General features: G+C 39.5%; 1 protein-coding gene across 2 annotated transcripts in view; it reads left to right on the top strand.

The window, feature by feature from the left end:
- sdk (sidekick cell adhesion molecule) overlaps positions 1 to 12,551 on the top strand; it is a 608,204-nt gene that overhangs the window by 574,010 nt on the left and 21,643 nt on the right. For both annotated transcript variants that reach the window (XM_067157341.2, XM_067157340.2), the window contains exons 32-33: positions 10,264 to 10,421; positions 12,276 to 12,438. In XM_067157341.2, the coding sequence (XP_067013442.2) occupies positions 10,264 to 10,421; positions 12,276 to 12,438 (321 nt within the window). The remainder of the gene's footprint in view (positions 1 to 10,263; positions 10,422 to 12,275; positions 12,439 to 12,551) is intronic.

The following is a 12,551-nucleotide window of genomic DNA, read 5'->3' as shown; positions in this document are numbered from 1 at the left end:
AATCATAATGGATTAAGTTCTAAAAGCGGTTAAAAGAAAGGATCCAACAACTAATGCCCTGGTTTTTGCTGATGATGTAATGGTGTGGAGTGAGACAGTAGCGGAAGTACAAACTAGACTAGATGTCTGGCATGAAGCTTTTACAACCTTAGGTCTCAAAATCAGCAAAACGAAGACAGTTGGCTTGGTGATGGGTAGAAACTCTCCAACTGTTCATCTAAGAATTGGAGATGAGGAGATGGATATTGTAGACAACTTCCAGTATTTAGGCAGTGTTCTGTCATCAGACAATACCATACATCAAGAGATTAGTAACAGAATACAGAAAGCTTCCAAATTCTATCACGCTGTATGTCAAATACTTTACATTTCCGTTAGTTTCCAAGATCAGCTTGTACAAAATATATCTAGTACCTATATTGACGTATGGCCTGGAAGCAGCAACACTTACTGGACCAACAGGACTCCTCGAACATACTTTGACCACAATGTTCCTGGGAAGAGACCAAGAGGAAGACCTCGTGATGTTTTTGGGAAAAACAGATAATGAAGGACCTTGAAATTAGAGATGTGAACTGGTGTCGCATATATGAGCAGCATCTGTGGATGGATAGAACAAACTGGAGGAGGCTCGTACACAACCGCACCCGGCTTGCTGGAGTGAAGAAATGATGACGACTCCAGAAGCCTCTGTGGCAAACGTTCCAGTTTTCTTCTTCAAACAGCGTCACCTGTATCATGAAAACATACATCAAGCACACGTAGAGAAATGATAACCTCCTCACAACAAATTACATGGGAACAGCCTTCCCGAAATTTAGCTAGACACGAGAAGATATAAATTATCCTTTGAATCAGAGATGTACTCTGCCATATCTTGAGGTGTATCTAGTGATCATTATGAACAGTTCCAGTTTCCCGGTTACTGTTGACGAGCCTCTTCCACTCTGTCTTATTGAGACACGTTCTGTTGTTAATGACCTCCTCTTGTTCCTTCCCCAATCTTCAGTATCCATCTTTACGATGTTCTTGGTCTTCCCACCATCCATTTTCCTGCCGTAGCGTAAGCTGTTCTTGTTGGCTTCCTCCTCATTACATGCCCAAACCACCTCAATCTGGACACGCTGACGCCATCTAACAACGATGCATCGATCCCGCTTTCTTTCTCACCATGTCATTCCTAACTTGTCCAGTTTTGTTTTTTGAATTGTGGACCTAAGGAAGTTCATCTCAGTGCCTGTAACCTTCATGAGTCCTTAGTGACAGCGCATGTTTCGATGCCATAGATTATGATCGGTATGAAATAATGATTGAACATCACCAGCTATGATTCTGTTGGTACTTTGGGATCCCAGAGGAGTGTTTGTACTTGCTGGTAAAAGTGAGAGATTTTCTGCACTTATTCGCCACCTTCTTTGTGGCTAGTGTCTTGAGAAGTTACAGTGGATGGTTTCCTAGCATGCTGTTTGCTGGTCATCCCCCTCTGTTTATTGCCATCACTACTGTTCAGGTTTTGGTTTTCTTGAGAGTGAATTTCTGGAACTTATTTGTTACTAAAATTCTAGTAAGAAGTGAAGTTAAAATACAGTTGATCTTCCTAGAAGTGGCTTTCTGACTTTTTACTTGGAGCTAAGTTATGTATTAAAAAAAAAAAAAAAAAAAAAAAAAAAAAAAAAGTATGAATGCACATCAGCATTACTTAGAAGCTTACAATGAAGCCAGAGTGAGTGTCAGAACAAGTGTGTCAAGTGGGAGACAAAGCTTGGGAGGGGGGACAGACAGTTCCTTCTGATCTCTCATGCCAGAAGTGTAATGAACTTTTTAAGTTATTGTGGCACAATACGGTATTGTTCAGACTTCCAGGATTTTGTTTTTCTTGTCTTTGTTCTATTATTATATGTTTGTTTTTTCAGGTAATTACAAAATTTATTTATTAATAAATTTTGCCAGACTGAAGAACTTAATAATTAAATTTTTTAAAGTTGTAAGTCAGTCATTGCAGGCCCTGTACTGTTGCAGCTTCTATCATGTCACCACTTACTTCATCCCTAGCTTTACTAATCTTCTTCTTCTGCTTGTCTCAAGGAATTTTCCTGCTTTGTTCATGTATTAGTCTTCTTCTTCTGGTGCCATCTCCTCTGGTGGCGAAGTCGCAGGTTTCCCTCCTATCTTACTTGCGTTCTTTGTACGGTATTCACACCTTAATATGGTTTTTCAAATTAACGTACATGTTTCTCTGTGAAGATCTTAGAAGAGATATTAGTTATTTATATTGAAAGGAAATTGAAAAGTAACAGTTTCAATTTTTTATATAAGACATTTATAACAGTATTTATGGCAAGAGTAGGTACATTCGAAAAGAATGAAGACAATACAAGACAAAAGAGAGTTATCTTTGTAAATGGTAAGCTAGGCTCAGGAAGCTTCTCTCCTTGTGCTTTGTAATCTTGTGTGGTTCACTTTCATCACAACACTTGACTAAGTGAGAGAGGAAACACATGTCAACCTTGCAGTAAAATTAGCACAAAAAGTTAATGGAATTAGTTAATTACACAAAAATTAATCACTCTGTAATTTTTTAGACACATTTACCTTATACAGTGAAACACACAACACATGACCACCAACACGTGTAAACTATATGGAAGCATTGCCCTCGTCTCATTCGCATGGAGGCCTGGAGCACTCTTGAATTGTTGCCCGTTCATTGGACGGGTCTGGGAAGCATTGAGGGTCTCCCAAAGCCGTTATGTTGTGCTTGGCAAGGTATTTGTTTCTGTTTTGTGTGGGAGTCAACATTTTTGGGATCAGCTTTTGAGAAACATAATTCCTAATCAATATTTTGCGAAGAATTCTGTGAGAACACTTACAACTGAAATTCTGAACACTGCAATGCCTTTCACAACATTGTGCACATGCTGAATATTTGCTTTCGCTGTTGTAGGTCGACGAATCGTCTTCAATACTTGCACATCCTTCACAAAACTGCTATTTTCATTGCCGCTTCTCCAAGGAGATCTGTGTAAACAAAATACAAATTTTGATGTTTGCGCATTGCTCTGTGGTCAACGTTCTCAAATACGACAAACACATACAGTAACACACAAAGAAAAAGAGACCGTTTTCACACTGACACAACAACGGCTTTTAAGATGAAGCTTGAATGGAAGTGACATAATGAGTGCTACCAACAACTAATGCAAAACTGTTGTACATAGCATTTTATTCGTAGAAGTTGAACCTAGTAGTATTACACAGACCCTGAGGACAACAAATGTGCGCCATTATGGGACAGACACGGACATGACATGTTCTGTTCTTTCCAGTGTGAACTCAGTTAATGTAACGTCACTGACTATCCTGTAACAGCAGTACATACCATTAAAAAACGGATGACAAGCAGATTCCATCATAAGACCTTAAGTCATGCGCACAATATTTTTAGGTTGAGTTGGACTTGTTGCTGAGGGTGACGGATGATAAGCGCAATCAGTCCATTATCCAAATCTCTTCAAAGGGACTGTTTGGGTCTTGTGGCCCTCCCAGTGCCCTTTCTGCTGCTGAAAACATTCGTGTGTGTGTTTTTTTACTTTATTTATTCAAAAGTTTTTTTTAACGTCACACTAACACGATGGTGACGATGGTATAGGAAAGGGCTGGGAGTGGGAAGGAAATCGCCATGGCCTTAATTAAGGTACAGCCAGGTGTGGAAATAGAAAACCATGGAAAACCATCTGTACGGCTGCCGACAGTGTATCTGCCAGATTCAAGCTCACAGCTATGTGATCTATACCGCGCAGTCTCTCACTTGTGGCGTTGTCTGGTCTAAGGCCAATTTCCTTCAGATCCTCCAGTATTTCTCTGATCCATCTGTATCCTGTTGTGGTATTTCTTGAGTTGAGATTATACTGTACCAGTTTCAGAAGTTTTTCATTATGTGTCCAAAGAATTCCAGTCTCCAACTCTTTGTACACAGTTTTGTTGGGCACTGTCCATCTTTCTGGTATTTATTTGTTGATGCCAGTTCTTCCAATTCTTTTTTCGATCTTCTGGTGTCTAACATATGAGTAACAACACAGTAAAGGTTTCCACCTATTCAATACAAAATATATTCACAATATTTTAAAATTACATGGAACTAGTTTCGACCCATCTAGGGGTCATCGTCAGCCACATCAAAGCAAAGATTACTCTTGATGAAATCCTAAGAACGTGTTAATATTAACAGTAAGATTATTATGGAATAACAAGTGAATGTGGTAAATGAAAATAGATGTTAGTATGGGACAGGTGAGTAAGCTAATAAATATACAAGGAATATACATAAGAGGTTTGGAACAAAGTATAAAAGGGGGCTTAGTGTCGTAAAAATTATATAATCATTGAAAACAGTAAGTCCTTGTAATGAAGAATGCAATGTGAAATGACACATATAAAATTATATATGGCTTAGAAAGAGTGGAGGTGGTTTAGGAGGGGAAGAGGGCTCAAGGCGGGGCTGAAGGGTGTGGGAGAAAAGGTAATTGTCTCGGAAAAGTACCTTTGATTAAATTTAGGATTGAGTTTTGGTTGGCTGCATTATTGTTTCTGAGGAAAGTGATAAATAGATCGAAGAGTATGTTGGGTTTCTCTGAGATTTCATTGAGATTGTGACTGGCGTTAAAGTATTGGTCTAGGTGTATGTAGTAATTTTCCATTATGTCGAATAAAGGGCCCTTGTTTGCTAATACGAGGATGTCCATGTCTTGTTCGATATTGGTGAAATTATGGTTATAATTTTGCATGTGTTGGCCGATGGCTGAAAACTTGTTGTATTTTATTGCGTTAGTGTGCTCGTGGTATCTGATATTGAAGTTTCTACCGGTTTGCCCGATGTAGGTTTTTCCACAGGTGTTACATTTGATCTTATAAACTCCTGATCTTAAAAAACTGCTGGTCCTGTTGATGTGTGAAGTATTGTGTAAAACGTTCATGTTCTTATAGTTGGTTTTGAAGGCTATTTTAACGCCTTGTTTCTTAAAGATACTGGTTAACTTGTAGATATCATTGTTGAACGTGAAGGTGGAAAATGTTAGAGGTTTAGTTGTTTCTTTTTTGAGGATAGTTTTTGGGCGATATTTATGTTTATTGATTATCCTTTCTATAAAATGGTTGCTGAAGCCGTTGAATTTTGCGATACCGCGGATTGTGTTGAGTTCGTTCTTTAGATCTTTCTTGGACAGAGGTATGCTGAAGGCTCGGTGAACTAGGCTGTTGTATGTGGCTTGTTTGTGGGACTGGAGTTTATAAGATCAAATGTAACACCTGTGGAAAAACCTACATCAGGCAAACCGGTAGAAACTTCAATATCAGATACCACGAGCACACTAACGCAATAAAATACAACAAGTTTTCAGCCATTGGCCAACACATGCAAGATTATAACCAAAATTTCACCAATATCGAACAAGACATGGACATCCTCGTATTAGTAAACAAGGGCCCTTTATTCGACATAATGGAAAATTACTACATACACCTAGACCAATACTTTAACGCCAGTCACAATCTCAATGAAATCTCAGAGAAACCCAACATACTCTTCGATCTATTTATCACTTTCCTCAGAAACAATAATGCAGCCAACCAAAACTCAATCCTAAATTTAATCAAAGGTACTTTTCCGAGACAATTACCTTTTCTCCCACACCCTTCAGCCCTGCCTTGAGCCCTCTTCCCCTCCTAAACCACCTCCACTCTTCCTAAGCCATATATAATTTTATATGTGTCATTTCACATTGCATTCTTCATTACAAGGACTTACTGTTTTCCATGATTATATAATCTTTACAACACTAAGCCCCCTTTTTATACTTTGTTCCAAACCTCTTATGTATATTCCTTGTATATTTATTAGCTTACTCACCTGTCCCATACTAACATCTATTTTCATTTACCACATTCACTTGTTATTCCATAATAATCTTACTGTTAAAATTAACACGTTCTTAGGATTTCGTCAAGAGTGATCTCTGCTTTGATGTGGCTGATGATGACCCCTAGATGGTCGAAACTAGTTCCATGTAATTTTAAAATATTGTGAATATATTTTGTATTGAATAGGTGGAAACCATTACTGTGTTGTTACTCATATGTTATTCAGTTTAATGAAATTTATAACCCTTCTGGTGTCTGTCGGTCGTCGATTGTTCATTCAGGGTGAAGTGTTTGTGCTGCATGTGTGGCTTGCAGTTTCATAATTGTGTTGTATTTTAGTTTTGTGTTTAAAGATAGCCATAACATCACCGATTGGCAATCGTACGCGTGCGCATGATTTATGGTGGTTTTAGGGAATCTGAGGATGTTCTTGTGGAATTAAACATGTCATTCTTTGTTTGATAGTGTGTATTATTGTCACAGGTATGTTATATGTGATATCAACAGACTAGAAAGCTTTAAACTTACTTGTTCTATTGTGGCCTCACTCTGTGAATTTTTGTAAATGTCCTGTTTGTTTCCTTACCCTCTGCAAGTTGTTTGTGCAGTGTGTTGTTGCTTGTCTTTGTGCAGTAGTCTATATTAGTGTCCAGTGGTGTAGTTCGAGCTGGTCTTATGAAAGTATAAAACATGTTTCTCATTTACAATGTACGTACATTCACCAGTACTACAGTTGGTCAGGTAACTTCTTTTGAAGTGCTCTTTCTTTTTTCGTGCCCTGTCGTCATGTGTCTGCACTCGGAAAGATAACCGCACACACCAACGCTAACCTTGACCAGTGTTTCAGTCGTTGAAATGAGGAAGAGACTGTACCGAAGATGATGCACACTGAGTGTTGGGCATTGCTCCTCAAAAAATGAGGCTGTATTTAAAAACAAAAGACTCTGGACAATTTCCTTAATTTCACACTTGCTAACGTTAGTGTATATCTAACACAGATCAATCTATGAAACACTTTTTCTGCCTTGTCAATACTTTATTATATTACCTCCCGTATATGTTTCGAGAGTACACGACAGTGAAAGGAAAAGTAATGGATGCTCTAGAGAAAATAAATGTAGACTAGAGAACTAATGAGAAGAATTGAAATGAACCACTGAATGAAGAAAATGCGATGTAAAAATTGCGTTCAATCATATAAGGATAAAGGAGAGAAAGAGAGAATGAAAGAAATAGTTCCGGTCGTTGACACACTTCCCCTCCCCTACCCTACATTACATAACCGGCAGCATAGCGTCTAAGTAGTATCTGTCCTCGTAAAGTGTTTGTTTGGTTCAGACGAGTGTAATTTTGACAGATTTGGTACCAGCTGAAACTGAAGTAAGTAATAAAAATGTTCACTAGTTGTCTGAGTCCTCCGCCTTTACCATTAAAAAAAGTCCACTAAAGTTGTTTTGATGGTTGTTTATTTTAAAGAAACTTGACGGTTAAAAATTGGCTTGGATGGTGGGACAAGATTAAGAGGAGGAATTCCGATTTATATGAAAGGTCTTAGAACTTTAGCAGTAAGTCAACTCATACGATATAAACTTCGTGGTTTTAATCCGTATTGAATTGTGATCACAATAATAATTATAAAATGAATGTCGTAATTGTCCACCTTTTCAATACTATAATCATCATCATCATCATCATCATCAATGTCCCACTCCAGTCACCTGGGTGTGGTTTCAATACTATAATATGCAATATTTTTGAATTACGTTACTAAACTAGGGACTACCGGGCGAGTTGGCCGTGCGGTTAGGAGCGCACAGCTGTGAGCTCCCATCCGGGAGATAGTGGGTTCGAACCCCACTGTCGGCAGCCCTGAGGATGGTTTTCCGTGGTTTTCCATTTTCACACCAGGCAAATGCTGGGGCTGTACCTTAATTAAGGTCACGGCCGCTTCCTTCCCATTCCTAGGCCCTTCCTGTCCCATCATCGCCATAAGACCTATCTGTGTCGGTGCGACGTAAAGCAACTAGGAAAAAACTAGGGACTAGTTTCAGCGTTGGCTGGCCATCATCAGCCTTAATGTAATACATCTAATAACTAAACAAATGTGCAAACACACAATTGACATAAAAACAAATATACAAATACAGAATTGACATTAAAAATCTGGGATGATCTATGTGTAAAATTTGAAAAATAAATTAGGCTCTAAATTCTTAGCGTCTGGAGTATGTTCATCATCCAAACTCTTTCTTGCATTAATATTCATAGAATTGTTTGTTCCATCACTGCTAATCATTACAATTGCAATTGCAAAATGGGCGTCTAGTGGCTTGCCTACTGCTAAAGTAGGTGATTGACGACCTGACTACAGAATCAACATTTATCAGTTCCCATTTTTCAGTGGAAATTGTAATGATCAGCAGTGATGGCACTAACAATTCTATGAATATTAATGCAAGAAAGAGTCTGGATGATGAACGTACTCCAGACGCTAAGAATTTAGAGCCTAATTTATTTTTCAAATTTTACACATGGTTCATCCCAGACTTTCAATATCAACGCTGTATTTGTACATTTGTTTAGTTATTAGATGTATTACATTAAGGCTGATGATGGCCAGCCAAGGCCAAAACTAGTCCCTAGTTTAGTAATGTAATTAAAAAAATATTTTGTATATTATAGCAGGGCCTCTCAGGGTGCATGCGCGTGGTGCATGCACTGTGCACGGTGCAAGAGACGACTTGGCTTGGTCGAACAGAGTGCAGACCCCTCACTCCTCGATTTGGAGCAATAGCGCTTACTCTCTCTTTCCTCACGCCTGTCTCGCTCGCTCCGCCTGTCTCCCTCTGCCCCACTTGCGCCGTAGCGCTCCAAATCCAGGCTGACTTGAGCCGAGCTTAGCCGAGTAGCCCAGAGACGAAGCTTTGATCCGAGCCATGCCGAGCGGCAGCGATGCACAGTGCACGGAGCTCTTGCGCCTCTATCTGCACGCGTGAGATTTTGGGCGTTTGAGAGGCCCTGATTATAGTATTGAAAGGGTGGACCATTGCGACATTAATGTTATAATTATTATTGTAGTAAGTCAACTGTCAATTTTTGGAATAAAATATGCTATAAGACATTTGAATCACTGATTAGAAATTTAAATATAATGTTTTTCCATTTTAGGTGTAAATAGGATTTAAGGAAACAAGAAGTTTTCAAGAACAGAGCAGACAGTATTTCAAATTTTAGTACATAGTGACTAAATAGCTTTTATTCATATTGTGATTTGAAAATTATTCCATTTTTTAAAGTTTTTATTAAATGACATATTAAGTATAAGTGGACATTTTAGACACAAGGGATATTTTAACAATTTCAAGATTTATGTATAATTTGTTTTATTGATGACTGTATTGTACAAATGTGTCAAGTCCAAGAATTTTTGTTTGATGTTTTGTTCCGCTGAGGAGAGGAGCAGTTGAACTCTGGAAACATGTACGGGAGGTAATATAATAAAATGTGAAGTATTGACAAGGTGGAAAAGTGCTTCATAGATTGAATGTAAATCAGTACGGTTAAAATAATCAATATCTAACACGGGTACGTATCTTCCTGCAGTACCCATTAAACAATAATGTAAGAGCAGGTGCTCTCGTCATACGAGTATACGACATCCTTTTTCCAATTCAAACTTTGCTGGACAAACCAGAAATAATTGAGGCTTCGTCATTTAATTGATGTGGTACTCCAACATTTTTTATCTCCACTGACTCATTTTTCCACATCTGCCTGACTCACTACACATATAGGATTGGAGCGAGAGAGACTTTTAATCATGAGAACTATTTTAACAAGTAGATCATTACAGGTGGTCACCATTTCCTCCATACTAAGTGTAACTTACTTCACGCAGGATTTTTCTGACTCTCGGTAATGATCGATTTTATCGATAACGGAACTTTTCAGAATAAACAGCGTCTACTGTAACTGTACAACTCCTTTCAGTTCAGCACCTGTGACACATAGCAAATTTAGTTTCCAGTCAGAAGTTACGATGTTTGAATTTCAACAACTTCTACGCCCGGATCCCATTCTCGTCTTGGCCACCATCCTAGGTGACAACTTCTCACTGGTATTTCTCTTCAGCGTTGCTCATTTTACCATGAATTTGATTTTAATGTGCATTGATGAGGGTGACATCAGAAAAAGCATCCAGTCATAAAAACCCACTACGAAGATTCATCTCACTTCCGACCCAACTCCGTAGAGAAACGGGACAAGTGTTGGATGTGCATTATTTAATCTGAGGCTCTCATCGTTGTCATTGAATGCTTTGTGACACCTGATTTTTGTTATGTGCAGATGACAATCGGTGGCAGACAGTCACTCGGACAAGTAACGGGCCTCTCCAGGAGTTTACCATATCCTATCAGAACTTGCTGCCGTCGACATCATACACGTTTCGTCTCATAACCTACAACAAGTACGGCATCAGCTATCCCGCATACTCCGACGATGCGGTAAGTATTACTCATAACATTTCTTCTATGTTCCTTATTCACAGGTGGTCAGGATTTTTAATCACATGATTTTTATTGTGGATTTCAACCAGAGTTTGTATCAAATCAAACCTAGTGGCTTATCTGGACCTGAACGTTGGCAACCTAATTCATACACCAAGGGCCACTGATCAGGCCACCGTTTACTTGAGGTACCACTCTTCTCTTCAGTGCTCAAGGAACGTGGTGTTTCTATGTGTCCGTGGTGTCAACCGCAGTTCAAATGTTAGTAAAAGAATGCACAGATCTCATTACAACAAAGATTACATTTTACAAGCAATGTCTGTATTTTCTGGGTTTGGAGGCTGTGGTACAGGAGCATTTCACCAAAGACTGCATTTGGCATTTTCACCGGTTCGGAATGACGTCCGTGACTGTTGAAACTCTCAGTAGAATGGAGTGGTCTCGTAGTTCCATGTCGGTGTATAGTGGAGGGCGGTCGCTGATTGGCTGTTCTTCGGCCGATGATTGAAGCGATATGGATTTTGGCTTTGGTCGATCATCCTTGGCAGAGACAGGCAACTGATAACCCGTTGCATTTTCTGGCCTGCTGCGGCCGCCGTGTCCTCCAGGATTTAAAGTTTTCAGGACTGGAAACCATACTTTGTTAACCCGTTGAGATTCCTCTGACAGCTTCAACCGTAAGGAGAAACAATGTTGCGTGCTATGCTATTCCTGATGAACAGTCCTACCCCACACTCTGCCTTTCCCTTTTTAACACCCATCAAGAATACTGTATAATCTCCTCATTAACTCCCCTTACCTGAATATTATTAATTCCTAACACATCCAGAGTCATTCTCTTTTCTTTCTTTCTTCCCCATTAATATTGATAGCTCACCATTTTCTCCGCCAAGTTGTCCCTTGCCTGTCAAATGGGAGTGGGACTCGTTACTCCCATAGGTCCGACACTTGCATAAAACGCTCTGAGCATGCTCAGTGAAAAATTCTTTGAAGCAGAAAGTTATCCTTACTTACACATGGTCTCGGTGAGAAGCTCTCCTGTAACATGTTAGGGAGCACCGTTGGATTGTACAGTCCTAGCCACCTGAGCACAAGAAGGGCCATGACTCAGAATAAGTCTGAGATGCCCACTCTCATTCCATAGCAACTGGTATTCCGACTCTGAGGACCACTTTACCAGCCCACTCAGCCGTTACTCATGGATGTGACACCACAAACCATTGTAATAATTGTGCACAATTTAAATAATATTATTTTGTACTTTTTAAGTAATATATATATATTTTACAAGTTGCTTTACGTCACACCGACACAGATAGGCGACGATGAGACGGGGAAGAGTTGGGAGTGGGAAGGAAGTGGCCGCGCCCTTAATCACCGTACAGCCCCAGCATTTGCCTGGTGTGAAAATGGGACACTATGGAAAATCGTCTTCAGGGCTGCCGACGGTGGGGTTCGAACCCACTATCTCCCAAATACTGGATACTCTCCGCACTTACGCGACTGCAACTATTGAGCTCAGTTAATGTTTTTTAAGTTAGACAGTTGCCTGGAAAAAAATAATTCTTGAATATTGTTGTAATCATGCCTTATGTTACATTTTATTCAATGCTTGATATTATTTGAAGTAATGTTCCTCTTTTGATCAGACTGTCCCAGATTGACTTGAAGTGGAGGAAGTATGTGAAGGATGGGATTTTCACCCCGGGGTGACTCCAACCCCTAACACCGATGTTATATTTGTTGCACTGAGCTAAAAATGTTTTACAAATTATGCCTTCTATATTTATGAACTTGAGGTGTTGAAGTGTAACTTATGGCAGACTAAATTGCATGTTGGTTATGTTGCAGGTTCTGACGCCTTCAAAGCTGTACTTGGAATATGGCTATTTGCAACAGAAACCGTTCTACCGGCAGACCTGGTTTATGGTGGCGCTTGCAGCTACGTCTATAATCATCATCATAATGATCATAGCCGTGCTGTGTGTCAAGAGCAAGAGCTACAAGTACAAGCGTAAGTGACAGTATTGATGTCGAGCTCGTTGATTAGAGCAGTGTCCCACCAACACACCGCACGTTCTATCTGCATTGTCTTGGATGTCACCTTCTCTAAGAGGAACTCTACAT

This window comes from Anabrus simplex, chromosome 13 (assembly GCF_040414725.1).
Source record: "Anabrus simplex isolate iqAnaSimp1 chromosome 13, ASM4041472v1, whole genome shotgun sequence".
Taxonomy (NCBI): Eukaryota; Metazoa; Arthropoda; class Insecta; order Orthoptera; family Tettigoniidae; genus Anabrus; species Anabrus simplex.
Note: the sequence above shows the minus strand (reverse complement) of the source record. Positions and strands in the feature narration are given on the sequence as shown.